Source organism: Cygnus atratus, chromosome 23, assembly GCF_013377495.2.
Source record: "Cygnus atratus isolate AKBS03 ecotype Queensland, Australia chromosome 23, CAtr_DNAZoo_HiC_assembly, whole genome shotgun sequence".
Classification (NCBI taxonomy): Eukaryota; Metazoa; Chordata; class Aves; order Anseriformes; family Anatidae; genus Cygnus; species Cygnus atratus.
Window position 1 is genome coordinate 2,273,338 of NC_066384.1, and position 27,001 is coordinate 2,300,338.

Below are 27,001 nucleotides of genomic sequence, written 5' to 3' on the forward strand. Positions count from 1 at the left end.
CATCCACCTATTGCCAAGATTCTTTTTCCAAACTTCTTCAAACAAAATAAGCACCCAAACAAAGCATTTTAAATGGTTAACTCAATACAATTTCAAGTAGGGAATTGGTCTCAATGAAAATTCTTCCCAGAAGAATCACTTCTGTGCACGTTGTAAGTATCAGCCACATGAAAATCATTTACGGCTGTTTGCTGACTGCAGTTTTAATATGGAAGCATCATCTAGACCCCAGACAAGATCAGTGATTATTCTCAAGGAAAAACCTCTGGCTAGATGAGAATAATCCTACGATTTATGAAAAGCAATGGAATTACATTTTTCATTAAACTTGTAGAAGTGATTAAATAACACAATAAGTCAGTTTATATTTAAAATACTTAATATAGCTATGACCTAATGGTGCCAGAAGGAGAATATTTTCCTGGTAACAGAACTGTGGCCACATGAGTAAAAAGTGACACTAGTATCTTTAAATCCATTCTATTTATTGACAACCTTTCTTTCCACTTGGATTAGATTGAAACCAAGAATAACAAAAGCAAAATTAAGTCTGAAAATCAGATTTTTATAATGCAAACAGTAGTGAAATCTTTGGAAAGATGAAATAGATGTTGCTATGTTTAGCATAAAGCACTTGTCTGCTGTTTGCTGAGCTTTAATACCCAGTGTGAGAACAGATGACAGCAAGTTCTCTTCTAGAAAAATATAATACTAGTTTTCCCCACCCATAAGAAAACTTAAGAGGGGGAAGTAAAAAAATTTCAGAATAGCAAAGAAAGTAATCTGAACGTGCCACCATTACCAATAAATCATGTTTCGTCTTCACTGCAGAAGGATTTACTTAAATACTCTCATGAAGGACCAGTGGAATCAAAGTGGAATCAAAAGATGGAACTGGCTACATAAATGTCAATCTTTATTCAATCTCCCAGCACAGTACATGACTTGGGTGCTTCAAACGAATATTAAAAACAAAACTGAACATAAAAAGAAGACTGCTGAAGAAAGATCTCAGGGGTTAGGACATTGCTTTTGGAAGGGGTATATTGTCCACTTCATGGATGCCGTCTTTGTCAATGAACCGGGCATTGAAAGAGGTCAGATTTAAGATGAAGCGTTTCTTAAGCTGTTCAAAAGACAAAAAGACAAAGGAGATGAGATTCATTCAAAGCTTAAAAGAGGAGAGCATAATTTAAGGAATATGCTGTTGCTCATCAAAATCTCCATCCTGGTTCTTGTTCCTAACAGTCCTGGTGACCTGAACTAAGGTGGTTTTCACAACTCAGGAAGCGTTTCGTACAAGCTTGTTATAATACTACCCCTGTTAGACCAGTCTAGGCTAGAGGTGCAAAATACAAAAGCCTTTTAACATGACAGGCATTTAAGGAGGAAGACAGAGTGGTCTACAACTTCGGGCACAGTGTATGTATCAAAAAGATACTTTAAACAGAACCTCTTTAGAATACTTCTTTGTAATGTTTCCCTAGAACTTTCTTCCCAATTATATTAAATTCAAAGACAAGGACAGAGAATGTTTTCCTACAATAAAAGCCTTGGAGTCTGAAAGGATATGTTTACATTAAAATTGATTATGAACTTTAAGGTCAGATCTTCACCCCAGTTAGACTTAGATATCACTTCACAAGCTGGAAGAGAAGTACACTTGGAAGTATCTACTAGTTAAGTGTAATACAAGTAACAGAGGGATGCTTGCATTACATTCAGAAGCAACATAAAAGAAAGTCAAAGACACTCTGTATCAATATTATGCTAAGCATGAAAGAAGCAGAAGTAACGAAAGCAATTAAGCTTAAAGTTTATGTTCTGGAGGATGTGAACCATGCTAAGACAATGCAAGCACCCACAAATCCTTTTCCTCAGTAGCTATTCCACATCTGGTCAATATGCATTTATTATCCCTTCTGGCAAAGACAGCCAAAAATGCGACAAGAAGAACAGGAAAATATCAGCAAATGAACGCAAACAAACATTCCTTTCTCAGGTTCACAAGGGCCCAAGTTTGGCAACTCACCTCCTCTAGACATTTCTTTAGGAGCTCCACAGCTTCCTCACGTGTGATACCTGAAACAAAACATCCACAGATTGATTTAATTAGAGGCCATCTCTCTCAACAGAAACTTTATTAAATTTAAACAACTTTTCAGCTGAGCACCAAAAACTCTACTTCCCAGTTCACAGAAAACAATTTCCAGATGTACTGAGGACGTCCTGCGCTGAAGCACTCACGCTGCAACAAGCCATTGAGAATCAATTTGTTACACTGAATGGGAAGCATGACGGAATTTTGCCTCCCATGGCCAGGGACCGGGCTTTGGAGAAGTCCAGCCGTCTCTCTCTCCTTGAGTTTATTACAGTTTCAAATCAGCTCCATCTGTCCGCAGCCGGCTGCAAGTCAGTGATAGTAGGCGGAGATCGGTTTTGGTGCTACGTTCCCTGCTGGGTATTAGTTTTAATAATGGGACAGGCACGTGTGCGATGCCCCTGCTATTCTCACACATTAGGATAAAAAATCCAGCGCTGTGTAAGGATGGCAAGCCATGACAACCTATTGCAGTTCACTGCTTTTCTTTTCACAAAAAGTTGTAAAAACGCAGTACTATCATTTTCTAGAGACATGGCTAGGAAGCAGTTAAGCTCTGTGGATCTCAAAACTTATTTCTAAATTTTGTTCCAGGCCCGCATTCATTGTTCAGGAAGAACTCCCATTAAAATAAATCTGCCAGTTCATAGCTTCTTTTCTTGCAGTGGATAGATGAAAGGATTACTAAGTAAACGTCTTTGCTATGAAATTAAACTCAGCTTTGCACACAGTAAGAAGCAAAGCAGTTTTGTGGCTAAAGCCAAAGATGTCAGATTAACCATAGTCCCAGCTTGGTACATTTCCTCTTCTGTAAAATGGGGATGAGCCATGTTTATTCTTTGGCAATGTAGGAACTGGATCACAATTCTAAAATTAAGACTTTGGACAGTTACAGACATACAGGAATTATGACCAACAGCTGCCATATGGATAAAACTGTAAAACCAATTGATCTTCATCAACACTTCAGAGCTGTGAGATAATCTTGCTAGGAAGAAATAACTTTTCACCTGTATATTTTTAATATATCATACAGATATGTTGATATCTGTATATTAACTGATATATCCAATCCAAGATATGGAGCTAAAAGATCTGGGACTGCACTTTGAAGATTGATACTCTGGGAAAATCTTTATCATAGCAACAGACAAGCAAGTAGAAGATAAAGTTATCAAAGTGCTATTTATTAAAACCAGACTACTAGCAGCAAGCGGTCCAGGAAAGTCTAGTCATGTTCTAGAATAAATTGGAACTTCCTTCGCTTACAGTCTGTTATGCTTCGAACAGGAAAACACTAAGGAGTTGTCTAGTTTCACATTACCATTTCAGCAAAAACAGAAGGCAATCTTTAAAGCTGCATTTAGTCTAACCAAGTCAAGTTCAAACCTGCAGCACCACAGCAATTGTGCTGGACCACCTGACTCAGCAAACGTCAAACTCACACTTCAAACCTTTACGTTATTAATCAGTAACAGGAGAATTTTCTTCTCCACAGGCTCCGCTTACCTGGCTTGTAATAGCGGTCGAGGATGCTGAGGGTGAGGAACGCACCATATCCGTGTGCTGCAAAAGGAGCTTTAGCCAGAGCTGCAAGATAATCCATGTAATAAAGGGCAGGACCTTCATGGTCGTCATAGCCAGCCAGGAGAAGGTTGACATGGTAAGGGGTCTACAAACAGAAACAAGATTTTCATTAAAGCAGACACACCCAAGTCTTTGAATCCTAATTACCACCCATGCCACACCCAGAATTGCAACATAGCTGGTTTCACAATTCTTTGTGATAAAACGGCTAGCAACTCCATCAATACTGTCTGCAGGAGGTGCCGGGCTTCGATCTAAAAGCAAATCAAATCCTTTGGTAACATGGAATGCAGAAGCAAAAACTGTACTACTCCCCTGATTTTTTTTTTTTTTTAAAGCTTTCATGGCACATTCAAACTTAAAATGAAAACTTTAATTATGTCTCCACATAAGATTCTTTCATCTGAACATAAAACTTGAGAATTTTTACTGTCTGCATGGCAGCACAACATGAATATTCTGTGCTTTGTAAGAACTTCTTTGTTAATTTAATGTGCTCTTTTCTCAGTCACACTACTGTTAACCATTGACCATTTTAGCACATGAAAGCTCATATACAGTGCAGCGTGAACAGCTGTATACAGTGTTACACTGTCTTGTTAATTGGCAGTTAGGTTTTTATTGCATGTACCAAATTTAATCTTTACTATTTGGCTCGACTGATCACATGAAGATCTAAAGGAACTGGTTCCTTTCCATTTAAAACTGACTATTAAGATACGACATTACTTTAGCAACAGCTTTTTGTTTAGTTGGAAATGGTTTACTTTTTAAACTAGAAATTCAGTCTGCTTCAGATTCTCTCTTCTGATTCCTATTTATGACTTCAGCAACACCCTATCGGGTAACATTAGTAAATAGCTCTCTCTTACCCCAAAAGACCACGGAACTGCATTAATGTAATCATGCCTTTTTATTGTTCTTTACTTGCAAGCTTAGCAATTCCTGAGCGGTTTTCTTCATGTTTTAGGCTTACTGTGTTTTACCATAATGGATAAAGCAGGTGTCTCCACGTCTTCCAATATAAACATTTTAAGATCACGAGGCATGTATATACTGTATTATTTTTAAATGTAAATTCCAGATTTTTATGAGTTTTATACCTTTTCTAAAACTGCCTTTATACACTGCTGGTATTTCCCATATTTATATATTTCTTATAAATTATAGTAACACGGTATCTCTTAAAATGCTTGAAAATCTAGATCGACAAAGCAGCAAAATTAGGACGTTATTAGAACAAGCAGACAATTTCACTATAAAACCAAAAAACACTCGCTTTAGCAGAGGAATAAGGTCATTTTGATGCTAAGCATGGCGAATTTGCACTCAAAATCCACAGGATGCTGTACTTTGACTTTCACCAGATAAAAAATAAAGCAGGTTACAGTGTTACAGTTATACCAGACATGTCACTAAATTGTGTGATTAATCTTCAAAGCATTTCAGAATATTTGGAACCAAGTTACTACGCAGATGTATTCATTTAATCAGACTGTATTTCATTTATTCTCAAACATCACAAGTTGATCTTTAAAAGCCATGACACATGACACAAGATCACTCAAATTACTGTGTGACTGAATTACCAACACTGGTACTCAACAATAAACAAGTGGTGTTATACAGACTGAAATCTGTACGCTATTTTTCAGTCTTAAGTTCTCCCACTAACGGGCTATGAGAACTTCTTAAATGGAAATAAAGTGTCACCCTATCATCCTATTAGTCAGGAAAGGCAGGATCTAAACATTAGAAGATAAACATAATCTATTTATTAATACCATGATTGCAATTGAAAATTGCAGGCAATTTGATACGTTAATACAGGATTAACTCAAAGTTTCAAAGAAACAACTTCAGCACCTTTAACAGGCACTTAATGTAAAGGAGTAATTCACTTGGGGGGTAACATTTATCACTAGGGCAAAAAGTCTCCCTTCAAATAATATTTAATATAGATAACAGAATTTTCCCCTTGCCCAGACCACCACAATCTCCATTTACTGTCATAATTCATGTACTCCAAGACTTGTTCCGGTGCGGCAAATTCAAGGTCAGAATCCAAGGGAACATTCAGGCTACAACGCTTCTGAGCCAAGGCAGCTTCCTAGAAACGTGAAAATTGTGCAGGTTTTCCTACTTGAGAACTAACTCCATCAGTCTCCCAGCATCTTAGGGCCTACGGTACCTGAAGCAAAAGGCAATAGCCCATTACAGAAAAATGCTACTCCTGTAGTGCCTCACGCTGTGCAAGTCCTAAAGCCTTCAACTTCGTGTTTCCATGTAGCTGGCTGCATCTTTAGCCAGGAAAAAAAGCCTGGCAAAGGGAGCAGAGGGCATTTGCCACAAGAAAGGTAACACTATCATTGCAGCATTTAACATCTGAAATCCCTAACTCCGGTCGGTCCCAATGTGAACAGGGGGAAGTGAACATCACAAAGAAAACTTTCACTGCATCCGAGTGTGGGACTAACACCTGTGTGCTAGGACTGGTATTGTTGTACCTCTCAAGCCTTTCAGTTGGGTTTACACAAGAGGACTGACTCATACCCTCAGACACTGACATTCATCCTCAGAGTGTAGCGAGATATAAATATTTGCTTAGAATTACCTACACTGAAATTAGCTATAACCTGTATATTTGTCCATTTCAAAGGCAGCCTTGGCTTTTGCAACTAAATCCCTGGCAGTCCTAGGCTCTTCAGAGGGCTGCTGTGATTAGAGACACCAAACTCAGCGGATGGCTGACACTCCACAAGAGATTCGATTTTTTCTCCCCCCAAACTCGCCGTTGTATTACAGGCAATATTTCTCATTGCAAGTAGCTTTGCACTTTATGCTGTTTGATTTAAAATAACTACAGCAATTAAGGGATGTGTGAAATTCTTCAGAATTTACAGCTGAAGAGAACAGTTGTGATAAATACACTAAAACAACAAGATCAGCAACGGGAGGCTGGGCGGTGACAAGCAGCGGTGTGACATCTGGCGGAAGCCAAAGTCACAGCAAGGGGGAGAAAGGTGGGCGTGAGGAAGCATCCTGCCAAGCGTGGACAAGGAGAGAGGAACTGACAGTCTTCCTTTGGACTCAGGCCAGCCCCTGTCACCTATAATTAAACATAGCATCACAACACAACGAGAAGCTGAACTTTAAAGGGTATGGGGGGCAGGAGGGTGTTTTTCCTATTCCCCCCCACACACACTCTGTAATATGTTGAATGTTCAAACGCTGGCACTTGATTCATCAGGTGAATCAAGCGTGATGCTGGAGAAGGCAACAGGGAAGAGGAACTACACAGCACCACTCACCTATTCAAAAGCCAACTGGCTCCAAGGCAGTTTCTTGGTTTGCCCCATTTAAAAGAGATAAATGGAGGTCGGATTCTTTCCAGACACTATTTTGGAGCATAAACCTATGTTTTAAAGAAGTGTTCTGAAAAACCATGCTGGCTATTTAGTAAAAGAAAAGAGCACAGTAAGATAACAGCCTTAAGTTACGAGCCCAACCTCATTACATGTGACTGCCAAAAGGAAAGCCATCCCCAAGACACAAGAAGCACTCAGTCTGATCCACACGGTTCGTCCCAATCTTGGCAGGCATTCAGAAACTTCGAACTGAACTCATCGTGCCTGGCAGATCAAGTTTTACTTGCCTGAACAGTAAATCCTAAAGCTTAGCACAGCCCGAATTGATGAAATCAGCTGCACTAAGGCTGAACTCTCCAGTCCTAGCAGGAACACCACAGGTCTGAGACATGCCTAGTACCTAAAGCAACGTCCTCAGAACGGAGGAAGGTAGAGAGCTGTAACATCCTTATTATAAGGCTTGGTCAATCGTTGTCCATTTGAACAGAAAGAAGCTAGCCATTTTATTAAACTTATCACATATTTATACTCTGGCAACAGCTCTATGTTTGCATGCCTTGCTAAAGCTGCAACCGTATTGTAATCAGAATGGTTTACAAAATGTATCAGCTTAAATGTAATATTTCACAGATGTCTTCCTGTACCAGCTGGTTAACGCTATTTGTTTTTCCCATTGATTTTTCATGCTAATCCAAAGTCCTGTTTCTCCTCAGCACACAAGACTCACAAGCAAAGCCACTGACTGAAGGGAGAAGTTTTCTCCACTGATTATTTAATAAAGTCTGGAGAAAAGTAGGGGAAGCACAACCTTCCTCAATAGTATGGAGCAGATTTCAAATTGCGAAACAGTATTAAAAAATGTGCACTGCAAGGTAACAAGGCTAGCAGAGCCACACACAAACTGCTAGAAATGAAGATAACTGCACTGGAGAGACCCACTCATACTGGCTTAACTAGTCTGAGTTTGTTTATATCTGTACGTAACAGGGAAGAACTCAGATGGTGGTTAATAGTGCAGAACAAGCCCCGTTTTGGGCTGGGCCATGACAATTGTATAATGCCTGAAAAGTTTCTGTTTCAGTACGGCCAGTCCCCTTCACGTACCTTCTAGCCCTTCATAACAGACAGCTCTACATGGCAAAACGGCAATACAGCAACAAACCAAGTGCCTTTTCCCTGCTAAACTCTCTACTTGTAAACTACTTTCCTGCTCCTAACAGGAGGTGGTGGCAAGTTTTACCTTTAAGTTTTTATGAACCCCATAATTAACAGCCTCCAGGAATCCTACACACAATTTAAATAGATACGGAGAGCTAGCGTTAATCCTTGCATCCTACAAATTAGAGTAAAAAAGGTAAGATAATCCACAGGGGAAGAAAAATAATTTGATGGCAAGGTTTGTATCATCAAGTTCTAAATCCACAAACAAACCACGACGTGCTATGTTTAAAGAAAAGGAGCTCTCCCTGCAGTGCAGAGATCGCTGTAGTGTGACAGTAGTGTCAGAGTGCACCACTTGCTCCAGGGCATCGCCATCTGCAACAGCACAACGTTTTGTCTCCGGTAAATAAACACATCTGCCTTTGCCAGTGTCCTCCCCACTGTGCTGCCCATCTGGAGCAGGTGAGCTGGAAGGCATGCGTGGGCTCAGGAAGCAGAGGAGACAAGGGGAGGATCAAGCCTCAGGGGACACGGCACAGAAGACAGTGCCACATCATGCTAGCCGAGCTTGCCAAAAAGCCCGTTAAATTACTCCTGTTAGTGGTATTTTATATCCTAAATAATCCTCAGCACTATTGTTTCACTGACTCGCTCTACACAAGCTTTATTAACTTGAAAACTTGCTGCATTTAGTTGTCATCCACGTCAGAAATGAGAACAGTGACATTAGGTTGTTTCGGTGGATTATGAGATCTTCGAGAAGGGTCTTTACCTCACTCCACACACGTTTAATTCCCAGCAACACAACTCTGAGGTTGATACTGGCCTGCACGTGCTACTGTAAAACATGATTTCAGGCCTGTGAGGTATACTGCTGGAACAACCAACTTAATTTATCCCCTGTCCAATCCCTGACAGATTTGTTCAGCTTCATTCTCCGCATCCTCTTCGCTCCTGCTTTGATTTGTCTAATATGTTGGGAAGAATGCTAACGAAGCAATTCCTAACCTTGGATCTTTAGCAGCCTGCTTGCCCCTCCTGAAAACATAACAGGGTTTTACAAAAAGAATCAAGTCTTTTCTCCTGGGGAAGAAACAGTTTTATTTAGCCATGCATCACACGCATTTATCAAATCTGGAAAGCAGAAGTCCAGGGACACTAACTTGCATCCAGCCAAGATGAAAGTCAAACAGAAGTCCTGACTTCTCCACTATCAAAGGGTACCCCCGCATGACAGCAGGAGAATGACTGGTGGGATGCACTTATTAGCAATACTTGGAGCAATTATCATGAGAAAAAAAAAAAAACAGTAACTGCAACTTGGTAACTTGAAAAAATACAGCTCCAACTTGGATTTCTTTTACTGAAAGCCTCACGTTTCTGTTTACAAAAGGGACTTGTTTTGCTAAGTACATCAAACAGCTTTGCTCTATGAAATCATTTTCCAATAAGATTAAACGGATCCAGTGCATTTGCATGAAAACTAATCTCAGTGTTAAAGAGGCTTAGTTCACTTAGCTGTCTGCAGTGTTTGTGACAAAATGTTTATTGGACAAAAGCTGGAATTTCAAGACTATAGTTGTATCACTTATAGCTTTTCTGAATAAGCAAAGCAATTTAAATTTTAATAAAAACATATCCTTTCAAAGTGACTTCAGCTGTAAAGACAGAAGCCGCCACTGTTTCATCAGACTCCACTACTTAAAAACAGAAGTTTTCCCCCTGTAAGCCTCAGCCAAGGTCTTTCAGCTATTACTCACTCGACTCCGAAGATAGTCAGCTAGGTTTCGTCGTGTAAAATTTGCAGCTGCAGTAGGAGACAATTCATAACCTGCAGAAGAAATATGTATGTGGTAACAGTGCAAATCCACATTCATTACCGCACTAAAACAAAACAGCTCCGAAAAAGTAACATACTGCAGGTATGTAGGCTGATTTTTTCAGCCAGGTACATCACGAAAACCAGTAACAGTTATCATGCTACAGACATTAAGAGAAATGTTTTACTTGAACTATTATTGTCACTCATTTATACAACAAATAGGTTAGTACGGCTTTGGAAAAACTTCACGTCTTATGTAACACATTCCAAACTTTACTTCATCCTCCATTACTACCACATTTGCTTGACACTTAAAGTACAGAAATCCTTACAGATAGAGAAGCTTTGGGAACAGAACTTTCCATCAAACATTCGACCAAACTACACCCATCGTTAACTCTCTGCTTCCCAACCCTCGGTGAATCACTGTTGTCCTTCACTTACCATTTCGCATTTTGTAGAGCTGAACATTTTTCTGGATGTATTCTGCAAACTGTACAGTGTCTCCAGCCTCCCCGACACACAAGAGTAAGATCTTTTCGCTCATCTTAAACATTTTGTCATGGTCTAGGTAAAGAAAAACAACATCAAGAGCCACGGTCAAAAAAAAAAGAACTATTTTGCCAATATCACAGCGCTTTCTTTCACAAAACGCACAAAGGTCAAAGACTGAGAACTCAACTATGTCCTGAAACTACCAAAAAAGTCTTCCTGAGCAGACACCAGCACTCAGCTTCTCACAGTCGATGGTGCAGCACACCAGGCTTGTTAAACACATCACCAAGAGAAATAAAAATGATTTTTTTCCTGAAGTGCTTCCTTCAGAAGGGAGATATTGCAGAAGCATGTGATCTTTGTCACAAAAAATGACAACTAAAGCTTCACACAGAACGTTGTGTTCAGATGAAATTCAACACCATACATGGTACTTCCCTGACTCAGCAATAAGAATTCTGCTCAGTGACCATTCTATTTTATCTGAATATACTGAACCAGAAGAAAAAAAAAAGTATGAAGCTGAAATATCAGCACAAAGCAAAAACAATGTGAGGAAATCCAGAACTAAATTCCACAAAACCATCCTTTCCTTGTGATATCAAGGATTGTTCCAAAAACCAGCTATTTAGATGAACGAAGCTTTCAAAAAAGGTTTTGTTTGTCATTGCTTTTGCCAAAAGCACAACATGTAAACATTGATTACAAATTATAAGACAGTCCACAAATAACTGGAAAGTGAGGAACAGTAAGCTAGACTTTTAACTGCAGTTTCCAAAACTTGCCTGCGTGTACTAGAGGGAATCCAAGTTGTCATGACAACACCACCGAAGCCAATTCTGCACTCGCTCTAGCACCGTGGTCTCACCTCATTAAGAGGCTACCACTCTGACGAGATGGTTGGCATGCAAGGAAAAGCACTGCTCCATGCTACAGTTAGTTCTAGGGAACACCACTGCGTCTCCACGCCTGAGGTTCCCTTTCGGTTTCAATTTACTAAATAGTGCTGAATAATCCCTGCTGCAAGATACACAGGAGGTGTCACAATCCTCTGATACGATTTGAGGGGATCCTGAAGTACCTAACGACTGCGTAGAAGCTGCTTATCCCTTGCAATCTATTTACTACTCCAATTGAATTCTACAGACCTGAAATAAAATACAGTTATAGGTAATGGCACTGCTAACTCTAACACTGAAGATTTTATAAAAAGTTTATCATTATTACAGTTTAGTACTTTTTAAAAAACAGATTTTCTAGAACATTGTGTTTGTACTAAGGTCACTACACCTTAAAACCATGCTTCTAGCCCAATTTATTATAACGGCAATAAACAGAAACAGAAAAAATCATTTTCTAGAATTTTAAGGGCTTGAGAAACCCCCAGATTTCTACATAAAGAAACTAAGATGTTAGTGGCTCATATACTTCGTGCTATGAATTCCGAGTATTTAATTTTCTTCATGAAATATCTTTTGCTAGGGGCATAGATACCGCCAAGCACTAACCCCATCCCGCTTATTCCTTCAGAATTCCCCCCGCAGCAGTAGCACAGCACAGGACAAGGCTCGGGTTAACGAGCTAACCCTTCCCCAAACCGTAAATTAACGTGACCGCTCAGTTAACCCAGGATAAGGCATAAAACCCTCACAGGAACTCAGCCCCCCGGGGGCTCTCCCCCGGCCCAGCCCCACCGCGCCCCCCCTGAGGCGAGGCCGGGCCGGGCCCCGCTGCGGCCTCCCCCCCCCCCCGGTACCGGGCCTCGCCGCTCACCGTGCTTCATCTGCACGATGCTGGAGGCCGCCACCGTGTCTGCGGCCACCAGGACGTAGTCGGGCCCCTGGATGCCGATCAGGTACTCCATGGCCGCCCCTCCGGCCCCGCCGTGACACAGCCCAGCGCCGCCGCCGCCGCCTCCTCCTCACGCCGCCGCCTCCCACTGCGCAGGCGCCGGCGCAGCGCGATGACGTCACCGCTCGCCACGGGAGCCCGTGGCGGTGTGTGGGGGGGGTATTGGTCACGTGGGGCGCGCGCCGCCTGCCGCCTGAGGGGAGCGGGGGAGGCGGGCTGGCGCCTCGCCCGTTTTTTATAGCTTCTGACCCGTTTTTGTAGCCTTTGCCCCGTTTTTGGTAGCCCCTGCCCCGTTTTGTAGCTACTGTCCAGTTTGTTACAGGCCCTGCCCCGCTTTTAATAGCCTCTGTCCCATTTTTTGTAGGCCCTGCCCCAGTTTTTGTAGCCTCTGCCCTGTTTTTTATAGCACCTGACTCCTTTTTTGTAGCCCTCGTCCCGCTTTTGTAGCCTCTGCCCTATTTTTTATAGCCCTTACCCTTTTTTTGTAGCCCCTGCCCTCTTTTTTATATTTCCTACTCCCCTTTTTTGTAGCCTTTGCCCCGTGTTTCGTAGTCCCAGCCTCATTTTTATAGCCTTTACCCCGTTTTGTAGCCCCTGCCCCCATTTTTATAGCCCCTGCTGCTGTTGCAGGGCTTGCCCCGCTCAGGAGAGACTTGCAGGGTCTCATGGTGCTCATGCGCCCTACGGGTGATGGAGGTTTGGGGGAAATCTGGGCTTCCCCTCAGGCAGATGTCCTGGATTTTTGGTTTGGGACAAAAATCTGGTGAATAGGGGTGTCTGGTACCATTGCCGGCCAAAATGCGCCTTGTTTGCTATTACAGAGCACGATTCCATGGCAATGGCTCAGAAGAGAAGCATAGAAAACATCTGTAAATGCATGTCGTGCTTCTGCCATGCACGCTTTGTGGAATAAAACCAAGCTGGCTTGCTTTGCGTGTCTGCTAGAGCAGAGGGCTCTGCTTAATATTGAAGCTCTGTGGAGGTCCAGTAGGAAAAGAAAACACTCCAAACCCTGCCCTGTGAGGCAACAGTTCCTTGGGCACAAAATCTTTCGGAAATAAAAGGCTGGCGCTCCTGCAGCCTCTGATCTGTGTACTCAAAGGGAACTGAACTGTGAAGAGAGATGGTGAAATCCTTCCAGCAGCGATGGAGTGATTTATTCGCTGCCCATCTCTCTGTGTCAGAAACAGCCAGCGGTGCCAAGCGTGGAGCCAAGCCCGATCCCCAGCATGGGCTCCTGTGGCTCCTGCTGTGGTCGGCAGCGAGCACCGGGTGCTGCACAGCCGATAACCGAGAGCGCGTTCAGCCTGTCTGGTTCCTGCTGCCAGCCCCATCCCATGCAAAATCCCCCGCAGCCACATGGGCAAGCCGTAGCCTGACTCACCTACTGAGCCAATACAGGAATTTGTTCCTCCCTGACATGTCCGTGCCAAACACCAAGGGAAAACTCCCGAGCTGCAGCTGTGTCTGCTGCTTTTCTGATCCGTTGGTGGCTTCAGAAGTCCTCCATGAGTTCAGCTCAGGGATCTTGAATAGTATCTCTATCCATCCCCTGGCAGGACATGGGTTCTGACAGCTTCTGATCCTCTGCTATCCTCTACTATTCCCTTCTTTCTCTTTTTTTCCACCTCTCAATCTATATTAATTCCTCAGAGGAAAAAAAAAAAAAAGTCTTAGGTGGCTGTGCAGCACCCAGTATCTTCCAGGTGTGGCTGTAACATAGATAATTGATAACAAGAGAAACAAAACAAATATGCTAATTGCCTGGACATTGCCTGACTGCAGGCACCATCCTGACAAGTGGAGTAACTCCAACTGGCACTTGGTTTATCGATCAGACCCTGCCCAAGCCCATCTAACACATTCGCTAAGTGCAGTTCCACAAAGACCCAGCCCCACGCTAATGAAAGGGGCCACCGAAGCATTAAAGCCCCACGGCAGTTGCTGTAAAGGAGGCAGCCCCAGGCAATAAAACTCTGGATGCTACAGCAGATGGCAAATGCCCAACTCCACCTATACCAAGAAAGTCACTGTGTAATTATGAGAACTGGGCACAACCTTTGTGTGGTTTAAAAAATACTAAACATGCCAAAAAGCAACAGCAAATTGTCTTCAGGAAACAGTATAAATGAGTGCAAGCAGCAAATTCACCATTTTGACTGTTTTCCAATTGCCTGTAGCTACACTTGTTAAATTGAGTGCTGTGTGCATAAATCAAAACAGGATGTTTTCTTTTACCCAACAATGGCCAAGCTCTTTGCCAGTGCTTAAATATTTTCTGTGTGGATCCAATCTACTGTTTTAAACACATTTTCCCCTATAGATCTCTGTACGTACAACACATGTACAACCAGCCAGTCTAACTTAGCAGTTATTTTTTGAGACCTTTTTAAGAGAAGGTTAATGAAAAATCAACAACTACCATCCTTGTTGGTTTTTATTGGGCCCTAGGGTACAATTAAATGTTAAGGTTGTTATTGAATTTTCTTGACAGATTGAATTTCCCTGGTTAGGAAGCACACGTACGTACAGTACACACCTACCCTCTCTTCCCAGGATGAAGGCTCTTCTGACATTATTACAACAGTGTAAGAAGGAGAGCAAGACATCTCTGGCTAGCAGAAATCAGGGAATATTTTCCACTGTTAAAGGGGACTTGTCCAAGCTTCAGGATGTCTTAAAATGGAATGTGCCTTTGCTTTTGTATTTACAAGAGAAATACTGCAGCTATGTGTATTTATACATGTGTGTGTACTTGTGTGTGTGCTACATGACCTTGGTGGGCGTTATTCCACAAACAAAAGCTGTAAATAATAAGATGCTCAGCAGCCTACATAAAACTCTTCTGTGCCCTGAGACACCTGATACACAAGATCCAGTTTCCCATACTGAGATCCTGTACCCAATATGCTGAGATATCCAAAGACTGTGGTTCTCAGAGTATCTTTTCTCTCTATGTCCGGATATGTTATGGAGCTGAAACATCGCAGTGTATCCCAGGAATGCTTTTACAGCTCTCTTTTACAGAGAGCAAGGGGCTGTGAGAACGGGGAGCTTGCACTTCCATCACAGTTTCTAGTAAGTAAGGTATGCTTTAGCTGCAAGTTTGATGCCTTCTTAAAAAGGAAGGTGGATCCTGTATGGAACATGGAAAAAATTAAAATAAATAAATAAATAAAAGATCACCCACAAAAGAGAAAGTAGCCAGAATTTATTATGTAGCCCGTCATAACTGCCTGGACTGCTCTGCAACAAACCAGTGCAGAGATACATGCGATGAAAACCCAGCCAGGACAGGCTAGCTCAGAATAGGAAAAATGAGAGGGCTGGAAGGTAGATAGAAAGCAGGTGAGGATGAACAGCTGTCATGTTTTCTACACAAAGGCAAGCAGTCAGCCATATGGGGAAGCCTATAAAACAATCCAGTTATTAGCAAAGTCCCCAGCCCAGCCCAGAGCTCTGCGCTGACTGTAAATCCACCAGGCCCTGGAACAGGCGCTGGAGCTGCTGGGGCTGACACCAGCTGTGGATCTGGCCTGGACAGTAATTGCTCATCTCCTCCAGTGACACGGGCTGACCGGTACTTCCTAATTTAAGATGATATTTACAGAGGAAAACATCACAGTCTTTTTACTAGGTGCTGATTGCTGCAGCAGAGAGCCCGGAGCTGAGCAGAAAACGCAGACAAGTCATTACATCAACAGCTGGAAAACGGCCGTGTCCGCAAAGACATAAGCTGCCTTTGCAAACCTTTCAGCAGCTCATTTTCTTCCCCGCTGTTTTTTTACCCCCTTGCATGTTGTCTGTGAGACAATGCCGTTGTTATTTTTGCCTTTGCACAAGGAGTTCGCTTTTACCTGGTCAGGTTGCACGCTGTGCTGTGCCAGCCAGATTCAGCACCTGGCTGCCCTGGGTGCAGTTGCTCCCCTACAGCGCAGGGTTTTTCTTTTAATGCTTGGCAAACTGACTGTGCTTCTGACATTCATAAAGAGCACAGCACTTTCCTGAGCTCCCCACAGGGTCCATGCTGGGTCTGCAGACCCCCAGGGGCCCAGGGACTGCAAAGGCACACGCAGTGCGGACAGAGCTGTGCTGGACTGGAGCGCTGTGGTGCAGAGCTCTGATACACCTACGGGCACTCGCAGCATGCACTCTGCTCCCTGAACTTCTAGACCATTGGCAATTTGCTTGGCCCACAGCATCCCTGCTTCTTCAACCACAGCAGAACATTTTTTAGAGGGGGCACAGTGCCCTGAATGTGCCAGAGGAAGGGCAAACTCCGCAGGTTTTGCTTCTGTCTCCCAGTCTCACGCTGGTCCCCTTCCAGAAGAGCAATGCTGCGCCTTCGGGGTGCATCGCTGCTGCTGTGTCCTAAACCAAAGCCAGGTGTGTGCTGGGCACCTGCCTTCTTCTCTCTGCTGTCCCCAGCTCACCGGGCAGCCCATGGGACTGTGATGTGGTGCATGACTGCGGCATGGGAGGTGTTTTTCTTTCTAGGGATTGTTTGACCGGTGTTTGCTCCAGCTTTCGCCCTTTGCTATCGTCTGTCTCAATGTGGCATTGGAAAAGATGATGGTGCAATTACTGTAAAGCCTGGACGAGGTTTCCTGGGAAGAAAAGGAGCCCCACATCCCTGCTATTTCAGGTGCAGGAAATGAAGGCACAGAGAGGAGAAGTGATTTAGTGGAGATCACAGGGCTGGATAGGAATAGAAATGTCTTGATTCACTGAGCTCCTCTCTAGCTGCTGGAGCGTGCCGTTCAGATCCCACAACCCCGAAATGAACTCTATGAGGCTTACACAGAGCTTTGTTCTTAATCTCACTGTCTGGGCTCCACAGATCTCCTCCAGCTGACTTTCTGTGGCCCCAAACATGCTATGAGTAAACAGATTCTCCTTGAAGATGGGCAGGGACAAAGCCTGCATGGTTCCTCCGGTGCCCAGGCTGGGGTCATCGGAAGACCAAGTGCTGACGTTTCGGCTAGCAAACCTTGCAGTCGGCCTTTCCTATGGCAGAAGGGTGTTAAGCAAGATCTGGATGGAGGGGTTTTGTCAGGAATATTTAAATAATGAGCCTGGCTCTCCTGGAATGCGGAGCGAAGTGCTGGCATCTCCCTGCAGTGCTGCTTTCAGGCACACCGCAGTGGGATTGCTCTTACAGGGGAAGCCCGTCCACCTCTCCTGCAGTTCCCAAGCAGCTGGGACTGAGGCCAGGTTGGAGGGAGCAAATCCTTGCAAAACTCCTTCCTGCATCCTCCTCACTCTCACCAAACCTCCCAGAAAATAGCCCCCTGCCATGGGCGGCGGGTGACCAACTTCGCCGCTCCCCTGCTCCAGCCCCGCGGCGGTGTTTACCCTCTGCCTGCGATGGCAAGAACGGGGCATCGATTGCAGTGTGCAGGTGAAAATGGATTGGAACCTGCTGCCTGTCAGGTCAACAGAGCTGATTAGCACACGCGTGTGTCTCTGGCGGGATCGATCTTGCAGGTGACAACATTTCCAGGAGCAGCTGGGGCCCTGAGCCTGGGCTGGATGCACCTTCCCACACAGTCCTGGGGCAATCACCATCGTCTCACCACTTGTTAGAGCTGCTCACCGCAAGCAGCTGGGCAGCCAGGGCACAGGGAGCCTCATTTCCCAGTTGTCCCATTGCTGGAGCCTCCCCGGCAGCACCATGCCCCACACTGCCTGCCCGCTGTGCGAGCTTTCGGTTCCCTCTCACTGCTTTGGTGCTGAGACCTTCTCAGCGAGGTGGGGAAGCAACAGGCACTGCAGGCTGATATTGGAAAAGCTCAGTTATGCAAAACCACCTTGGAAATCCTAATAAGACATCCGCTATCAAGTGGTGTGACCCATTCCTGTACAGCTCTGCGGGGCATCATCCATTTCTTAACCATTGCTATATGTAAAATTAAACCATAAGAAGAAAAGCTGCTTCAAGTTATTGTACAGCCTTTCTTCTCCCCACTGAGGATGCACCAACCAAAGAATCCAAATGTTTAACAAAACAAGCAGGGATTTCTCCAGTACTGTGGGAGATTTATATAGGGCAACATCTCGTGAAAGTTCCCCCTGCCAGCTCCTCCAGCTCCATCCTTCTGCTTGAATTCCTGCTGGTCACTGAATTATTACTTTTCTTACTATTTCCTGTGCTTTAAAAGTGGGGAAAGCACAATCAAATTATCGTCATGCTCATTTGGTTAATTGCCTGTTTAGTTACTTATTCAGTTCATTAAAAAGATGCTGGCCACCGTCAGCTTTGAGGAAGTTCAGAGAGGCAGGCAGTTAGAGGACAGGATATAGGGTGAAATAGGCCATTACTCCAGCCCAGGGAATGGCAATTTATATCCCTTCTTTTCTGCTACATCACTTCTGTGGACAGTTTGTTCTGAATTAAAGAAAAAAAAAAAAAAAAAGAAACCACCCCCCCACACCAAAACAAAAGAAGAAAGAAAGCATTCTGCTGGAGATCACCATCGCTGGTTACAATCCATTTAGGTTTAATCCAAAGCTCTGCAGAAGACCAAACCTCCTATTTTAGGATTCCTTTCTCAGCTGAGAAAAATGTGCTGCTCCACAGGTCATAAGACGCCTGTAATTATGACCCCGAATAGATAGAAACGTTGCTTCTTGAGACAAATCCCATCTGACAGTTTTTACAGTACGTTCGTTCAGAGCAAAATGCCCTGTCCCCTGTCACCCGGATTGAAATTATTAAGGAAGACAGACATTTCACTGACAACTCTAGCCTCCGGGGGGAAAATATTCCTTCTGTTCCCCTCTGAAGGTCAGAGCTCACATAATGCACAGCACTTAGAGCACGCGCGCACACATGCTCACACACACGCGGGATAAAACTTCCTCTGCAGTGCAGCTCCGGCTGGATGTTACAGCAAACAGGAGCCTGCTTCACTCACATCCAAGAGAATTTGGGCCCCAGAAGATGAGTCTGGTGTTTCTTCAGTCTTAAATTCTTGTTGGCTCGTAAATAATCCCCGTCCCCTGCATACAAAACATATAAATGGGGGGCCACACGCATGCTCCTGTGTTCATACATCCCCTCGCACATCTTGCAATTCCTCTACCAGTCTGAAACCTGCAGGGAAGTCACACTTTTTTGCTATCTGGTTACTCTTTCTAAATATTTTCTGGCTCCTTTTCCTTGCAGGTAAAAGCCCGTTTGCAACCCTCACACCCCATTTCTGACACGTAACTTGGTTTGCCAGCTGTCACCCGGCCCAGTCCGACACATGGACGTGTCCCCATGACGCTGATGCTCCTCTCCACGGGCGTACCAGCTCTGCCCCGCTGCTCCAGAGCCTTTTTTTGTGCTGGAGGAGAGGCAAAGCCTGGCCCCGGCTGCCCCTCGGGCCGCGGCCGCACGTGTGAACGCGGGGCTACGCGCCGCGTATCGGCTGTCACTCAGCGCGCCGAGCGTGCGGATGCTTTGGGCTCGCTTAATCTAGGGCTGAAAATTGGACTTGGGCCAGGGTGGCCAGAGGTGAGAAAGCAGCCCGCGGCTCATTAACCTCTTCCCAGCGCCAGAGGGAAAGCGGCGGCTCCGTCTTCCCCGCCTGCCCCGCAACCCAGGCCCCGCCAGCTGCGCGACCGGTGTGGGGGCACCCGCATGGAGCTTCCCAGGCGCTGCCCCAGCCTTCCCTGCTCACCTTGGAAATAATTCCTAAACCAGGGTGCTGGTGGGCAGCCGTGGCAGAACTGGGAGAAGGGCTCAGGAGCCTTCGTTCCAGGCTTAGTCACAGAAAAAGGGTGGAAAAGCCAAGACCTGATCCCCCCCGGCCATCCTGCTCCACTGTGCCCTCGCTGGGGGAGCACAGACCCTTTTCCCCATCCGTGCCCTGCCCATCGCCTCCAAAAGCTCTGTGGGAGCTGTCGGGGACCAGAACCCACCAGCACCCCCCGGCTCAGCCCCATCCTGCCTGCTCATCCCAAAGGACGCCGGCATCTGCCCAGCACCTTCGTTCAGACCCACAAGAACCCGAAAACTTTCCTTTCTTTCCTTCTCCCACTCCCTCTTTTCCTAAGTTTAATTCTGAACAGCCGGCTGCGTTCAGCCTGACTGGTTTGTTATGGCTTATAATTTGTGTTAGGATTAATTAACTAATTACCGACAAATGTCCGTTGGCAAGATTCTGCTTCTGCTTGTCAACTTGAAGTATTTAATTATTTTAATCATTTACTTTCATCTTCAGAATTTATGCTCTTCCAAGAGCGTTTCTAGGCATCTTTTAATTATTATTCTGATTTTTTTTTTTCAGAGGGGTGGCGAGCTGGGGGGAGAGCTGGGGGATGGTATCACTTCTCATTAACTATTTCAGTGAGGAAACTTCCTCGGAAACTCAGCCCTGGCGTCCGAGCCCCACTCCAAGGTGAAGGCTGTTGGGGATGCTCAGAGAGGGCTGGGCTTTGGCTTTGCAGCTGGAGTCCTGCCTTTCCCCAAAGGATTTCAGGCCCCCAGCCGTGGTCATGTCACGGTACCAGCTCCGTTTGAGAGGCATTGATGTACACGCATGGGGTAACCCCCGACACCCCATTAAGAGTCTCTGCAGCATCAAAGGCCAAGCAGACTCCCAACCCTCGTGCCAGCAACAAAATAACCCCGAACCCTGGGAAAATTTATATAGATTGTCCGTTCTTAAAAAATCACAAGTTGTTCAAAACCCACAAACTGAATTTTGTTCGGAGCACCCTGCAGGTCTGAAGAGGGAAGGCAGGGTCACATCGGCACGCAGGGAACTGCCGCCCCTGGCTGTGCTGCCGGCGGTGGGATGGGAGGGCAGCGGGTGCCTGGGATATGGAAAATTCAGCCACGGACAGTTTGGTTTTATGGGAAATTCCACAGGGCGGCCGCAGCCAGGACTCTCAGAGCACCTCTAGAGAAGGGCATGCTCAGGAATTTAAGGTCTGTGCCGTTCCCCAGCCTCTGCCCGCGGGCTCGCACGAGCCGGTGGCTGCAGCTCGTGTCCGTGGGGCTGTGGTGGACTGAATGGGTTTGGAGGTGAAATGGCAAAGGAGCAGCTTCCCTGCACACACGGGAGCCAGGAGCACAGCCTGCATCCGATCCAGTCCCTCTTCTCCTTTCACCCATCACAACCAAAGCACTTCCATGGGATTAAAACACAAGAAAGTGCCACAAGCCAATAAGAGAAACGAAACTCAGAGTCTTTCACTTTCCAGCAGATTTCCAGGATGTTTTTCTTGCCATTTGCTGCATGCTGCCAACAAACCAGATCCTGAGTGCTCGCAGAAGCTGTGCCTGGCTGGCTGGGTGCGGGGACGGGCGCAGCCCCGCGCCTACAAGCGAGCCACGTGCGCCCTGCCGCCTCCCCGGGAGTCGCTGGCAAAGGCTGAGGAGTCCTTTGGCCTCGGGATTTCTTCCCTGAAACAAATGAATCCCTTGGACCAGAGCTGACGCGAGCGTGCTATTAAAAAGGTTTCTCGAGGGTACATAATTATATGGGAAATAATTAGGGGCAAGGCAGCAGTATTATTACAACTTATCATATCGCTCCAAACTTAACCCAGACTGATCTGGGGGAAGGCACTGGGAGTCACCCGAGGGAGCTGTCCGAAGCAGGAGGAATCCAGGGGCCTGCCCCTTTACTGGGGGGCAGGAGGCCAGTTTCTCCATCGGGGTCACCCACCGGAGCCAATACACAAGAAATGACCGGTGTGGAGCAGGAAGGTGAACCCCCGTTGAAGGATCTGCATAGAGAAAGATCTAAACGAGATGAGAAAGAAGTGTCTTAATTAACTCCAGAATCCTGTTAAATAGAAACCTCTCTGCATTATAAACTGTTCTGGTGACCACACCAAATGAGGATGGGTGCACAAACTGTTTGGGATGGATCACACCCAGGTCTGGGGCTGCTCGGCTTTGGGGCCAGCGGCGGTGGGATGTGGGCAGGGAGGTGCCCCCATCCCCACCACATCCCTGCCTAGGCTGAGAGCTCAGGGCTCACGGCGGGGCTGAGCATTCCCGCATGGAGCCACGGCACTTCAGGGCAGCCTGAGATCTTCATCCCTTTGATCTCAGTCGTCTTTTCTGTTTATTCCAGCACGGGGAGTAGCACTGAGCGCAAGGGACGGATCCACCAGTGCATTCTCCTGCTCACCTCCCTCCATCTCCCGCACACTTTTGTGCACCAAGGGCAAGCCGCTGAGTTCCTCCAGCTCATGCTTGGCTCCATCAGGACTGTGCCCTTGCCCCGTCCTCATCTCTGCCCCATTCCCTTGCTTCTCCTGGCTCCACAGCTGGTGGACAGGGGCTTGCAGGCTCCAACTGAGCCCCCCCAGGCCCCAGCAGGAGGGGAAAAGCCCCTGGGTGGCTGGGGTGCAGGAGCGGTGGGTCTTAAGGTACACGCGTGGGTCCGGGTAGGGAGGAAAGCCTCGTCCTATTGCAGGCTGGTAGAGTGAACTTCAGTTTATGCCCCTGGCGTTTTTTTTACAGCTCAGCTATTCCATTTAGGGTTTCAGAGCCAGTGGAAGGAAGCTCGGATCGCTTCACTGACCAGCCATAACATCCAGCCAGTACATTAACTGCCCTGCTGCCCTGATCTGATGTGGTTTTACAGACAATAGCTACTGGCTATTTAGGCAATGTATAAATTAGCATATTCCGCACAAACTAGGCACATATTTAAATTAAAGGAGAGTGCCCTTTATTTGTCAATCACTCAACAGCCACATGTTTACATTCCTTTAAAAAGACAATTTCAGCCTCCCTCATACCTCCAACTGCGCGCCTTCACGAGGGAAAGCACTGCCTGGTTGTCTGAGTGCCTCCCTGGCCCCCTCCCCTGCCTCTCGCCTTTAATTAAACCCGTCGCAATCTGCTCTCCTGGAATTTCGCTCCCCGTTCGGCTCGGCAGCCTGCGACCTTCGAGGCAGAGCACCTCCGCTGCTGCTCGGGCCGGAGTCCGCCTGGCGTGCGGGGGCAGAGATGTGGAGATAAAGAAGTCACCTCGCCAAGGAGCCACCAGAGCGAGGACAGGCGGCAGCGATCGGCTGCTTGCACAGATGTGACTGCCAGGGCTGTATCAGCAGCAGACTTTATCTGCTGCTCTTCTGACGGTGATGCCTGACAGCAGGAAAGCAAGAAACGGGCTGGTTTTGGAGATGTATCGAACGATGGATTGGATGAAGTGGTGCTCCAAAGGGAAATGAAATGACTTCAGCGGTGTTTTGCAAAGCTGGAGCGGCCTGAGCGGGCACTAAACCCCCCGAGGAGCTGAGGGCTCGGGGGAAATCTGCTCCCACCCCATCAATGGTAGTGGAACAGCAGGTCAGGACAGCAGTGAGGCCAGCTGTGGATTTGGGTGCACCAAAAAAAGGACACCAAAGGGGCAGGTTCAGCTCCAGGGGGATGTGGGAGAGCAGCCACCGGCCCTGCCACCAGCGTGCCACCGGGCAGGAGTTTCCCATTTTGCATCCCCGAGAATCTCAGGGGGTTCTTGGAGCTCTGCAGCTCCTGCAGATGGGAATTGTTGTCCATCAGCGAATTATCACAGGGCTTCTGTCGTGACAGAAGCTGACAATAAAGCACCTTTCCCTGCTAGATGATCTATCAATCAACAGGGAGGTGTCATGCCTTTCTGTAGGACAACACTATTTCAGTACTTGAACTCCATCACCAGTGCTTTCCAGTCTACACAAAACACAGTTTAAAGAGGAAAATGTAAAATAGCCCAGGTTGTGAAACCTTCCTAAGCACCACATCTCAGCTTTTGCCGGGCTACCACTCCATAAAGTTGATAGAAAATGAAAAATATATATTTTATATTAAAAAAACTATATATGCTATAAATATATAGAATATATAAATATACATATAGATATATATATATAAAATGTAGACAAAGATGCTGCTTTCGAAAAACCACAACCCAAGAAATGCCCATTTGGCAAAATCTGCCCTCCGCCTGGCAGCCAGGTGCCAACACCTCTCGCTGCCCCGCACACCAGGGCCGTTGTGTTTATTTAAGGCCAAGCCAGCATCGATCGGGGCCGGGCAGCCGGGGTCCTGAACAAAGCTCCGGGATGCAGCGGGGCTTTGTGGAGCGGGGCCGGTAATGGGTGCACGCTCGGGTGAGCTCGCAGCCATTTCGCTGAATACCCCCGGGCTGGAATTCGCTCCTGTTATTGTTTAGAAAATAAACATTTTGTTTGTTAAGGAACTCTATTTAAGGTGCTGAAATGGAGCTTTGCATGGCATGGAGGGACTTTTCCTGTAACCCTCTGCAGCCGGGTGGCTTTGGAGGAGGGTTTGGAAGAGGCCCAGGGGCCACTCACCATGTCCATGAGTTGTGGCCACCGCAGCGTGCCGGGGACTCTGAATCGGCACCAAGGAGCCTGGAGGAACCCCCCCGCTGCACCCACAGCCGAGCTGCCTCCTCCCTGCCACTCTCCCCTCCACCTCCCACCTGCCTTTCGTTTCTCCTCACGCATGGAAGGTATTAATTACCAAACTTGCTTTAATGGCTCTCAGGAAGTGCCCTGCAGACACCACTGCAGAACGAGCGTCACCCGGCGCACCTTAGCCTGCTGAGGAAGAGGAGCACGGCATGAAGCTGCCGGGCACGAGCCTCATGGAAGGGAGGAAGGGAGGAAAAGAGGAAGGTACCAGCTCTTCTCTGAGCCTCAGAGCAGCCCGCATTGATCCCAGCCCCACTAAAGCAGCTCCTTTAGCGGAGACCCCCGGGGCAGCAGCGTGGGCTTTGTTAACCTCTCACCTCCCTGTAAGGAGCTCAGCCACCCGCTCCCACCCACTCACTTTTATTTGAAGGCACTGAGCTGTGCCTAAACCCAGCATTCACCAGTTTTCCTGCAGGGTTTGGAGCACAGGCAGGTGGAGCAGCAGGGCGCAGCCAGGCTGCATCCCGGCTCCCGGGCGCTGCTTTCTCTGCACCAGCCGAAAACCAAAGGTGGCAAAACGTAGCAAGAAACCACCTCTCCTGGGAACTGCTGGTAATTTGTAGACCATTGCACGGCCGAGGATGAGTCCCTGGGTTTGGGCCCTTCGCTGCTGTCAGCACCGGAGCTGAGCGCCGTCCCCTGCCCACCCTATCGGCCCCTGCCCACCAGCGTGGGACCCGCCAAGCGCAGCGAGGGAGCAGCGAAGCACGGGAGCAGAAGGGCATTAATCACCTCGCCGTGATCGGGGGCTGGCTGAGCACAACGCTGCCTCGGGGCCTTTCTGCTCCCGTCCCTCCGCGTGCCCCGCTTTGCTGCACTCGCAGGCGGCTGCACCAGCCCACGGTGCAGGTTGCCTGGTGCTCACCGTGCTGGCTCCTGCTCCTTTCCAGCAGTCCCCTGCCAACTGCAACAGGACGACGTGTCGCCGGGGTGGGGATGGCGATTGCTCGGCTGCTTTTGGTGCCTTGCTGCATGGGGGAGCAGTAAGGGTCTGCCATTTCTCAGCCGGCTCCGCTCAGGATCCCGCATTGCTCAGGGTTGCAAGTCGCCTCGCTAGGCCTTGAAAGCTGAGCCCTTTTGGGGAAAAAAAAAAAAAAAAAAGAAAAAAAGGGGACGTGAGACCCCTCCCAGGCTCCAAACCCACACAGGTGCCTTTTTTCCACCTAGAAATACACAAATTTATTCATTGGAGCCTTCTTGGCTGGCGATGGATGTGCGCACACACGTTGTTTTAACTTCCCGGCTCTCCCATCCGTGCATAACACAGCCCAGGGAGCTGCAGTCGATTCGTCTGCGTGCCACGGGAGATGGATCAGTTAGCAAATTGTTTTATTGACCCGCGGCCCCGCTGAAGGTCGTTTGTTTCGGTGGGCCAGGCAGCACGCCTGGCACAGCACGCGGGGCGGAGGAGGAAACCTCCACGTGCGATGGGCACGGCCGAGCCTCGTGGCAAAACCCTCAGCACCCTGCCAGACCCTCAGCACCCCGCCGGACCCTCACGGCCTGGCCGCGCTCGCTGGATAAGCTTGGCGCTTTTCTTTAATGCTGCAGCTTTCTAAGCTGTCTCGAGGCTTTTATCCCGGGCTGCTGCCGGGAAAGCAAATCCCTCCTTCTTTGCGAAAATATGGCTTTAGATGGTTTTGCCTCGTTCCTAAAGGATGATGAAAATAATTTCTGACGAGAGAGGGAGGGAAATAAAATCAAGCAGCTCAATCCTCGTCCAAACGTAAGCCCACAGGCAGCAGGGACGAGGGTCATGCACAGGCTGTAGAAAAAATGGGCTTTTCCCCGAGCTGCTGATGGTACCAGGGAGACAAATGAGGATTTCCTGTGGCCTGGGAGTGCCGGGGAGGGTCCTCTGCACAGGGCAGGCACGGCGAGCAGCTGTGGAGCACCACTTCCACCCATGCCCGTGTCCCATGTCCACCCGTGCCCGTGTCCCGCGTCCCCCCGCAGCACCCCACAGCTCCCCGTTGCCCAGCTGAGCCGGAGCCTCGCTCACTGCCATCAACTCGGCCTAAACATCCATCGATTGGGGGGGTCACTGCCAAGGGGGGATGCCACCCAGCAGCTTCACGTGAACCTCCTCCGGCTCCCCCAGCCCGCCCGGTTCCACGGCTGCTCCTTGCTGGCGAGGCAGCATTTAGCCAGAGATATGATATGGTATTTTGCTCCTTTGGAGAG

At 47.1% G+C, this 27,001-nt stretch overlaps 1 protein-coding gene across 1 annotated transcript; it reads right to left on the minus strand.

Annotated features, from left to right (window-relative positions):
• Positions 1 to 899: 899 nt before the first annotated feature.
• On the minus strand, positions 900 to 12,510 carry PSMB2 (proteasome 20S subunit beta 2). Its single transcript, XM_035562154.2, has 6 exons — positions 12,308 to 12,510; positions 10,484 to 10,606; positions 9,978 to 10,048; positions 3,611 to 3,773; positions 2,033 to 2,082; positions 900 to 1,126 (listed from the first exon to the last, which is right to left on the minus strand). The coding sequence occupies exons 1-6, from the start codon at positions 12,396 to 12,398 to the stop codon at positions 1,019 to 1,021; spliced, it is 606 nt and encodes a 201-aa protein (XP_035418047.1). The 5' UTR covers positions 12,399 to 12,510; the 3' UTR covers positions 900 to 1,018.
• Between the last annotated feature and the right edge of the window lie 14,491 nt (positions 12,511 to 27,001).

What these genes read in the sequence shown, in the direction of transcription:
- PSMB2 (XM_035562154.2), bottom strand. Translation starts at nt 12,398, where the DNA reads ATGGAGTACCTGATCGGCATCCAGGGGCCCGACTACGTCCTGGTGGCC. An exon ending in CTGACTATCTTCGGAGTCGA is followed by an intron (nt 3,774 to 9,977) that starts GTGAGTAATAGC and finishes TTCTGTTTGTAG; the next exon opens with ACCCCTTACCATGTCAACCT. An exon ending in CGACCGCTATTACAAGCCAG is followed by an intron (nt 2,083 to 3,610) that starts GTAAGCGGAGCC and finishes GTTTTGTTTCAG; the next exon opens with GTATCACACGTGAGGAAGCT.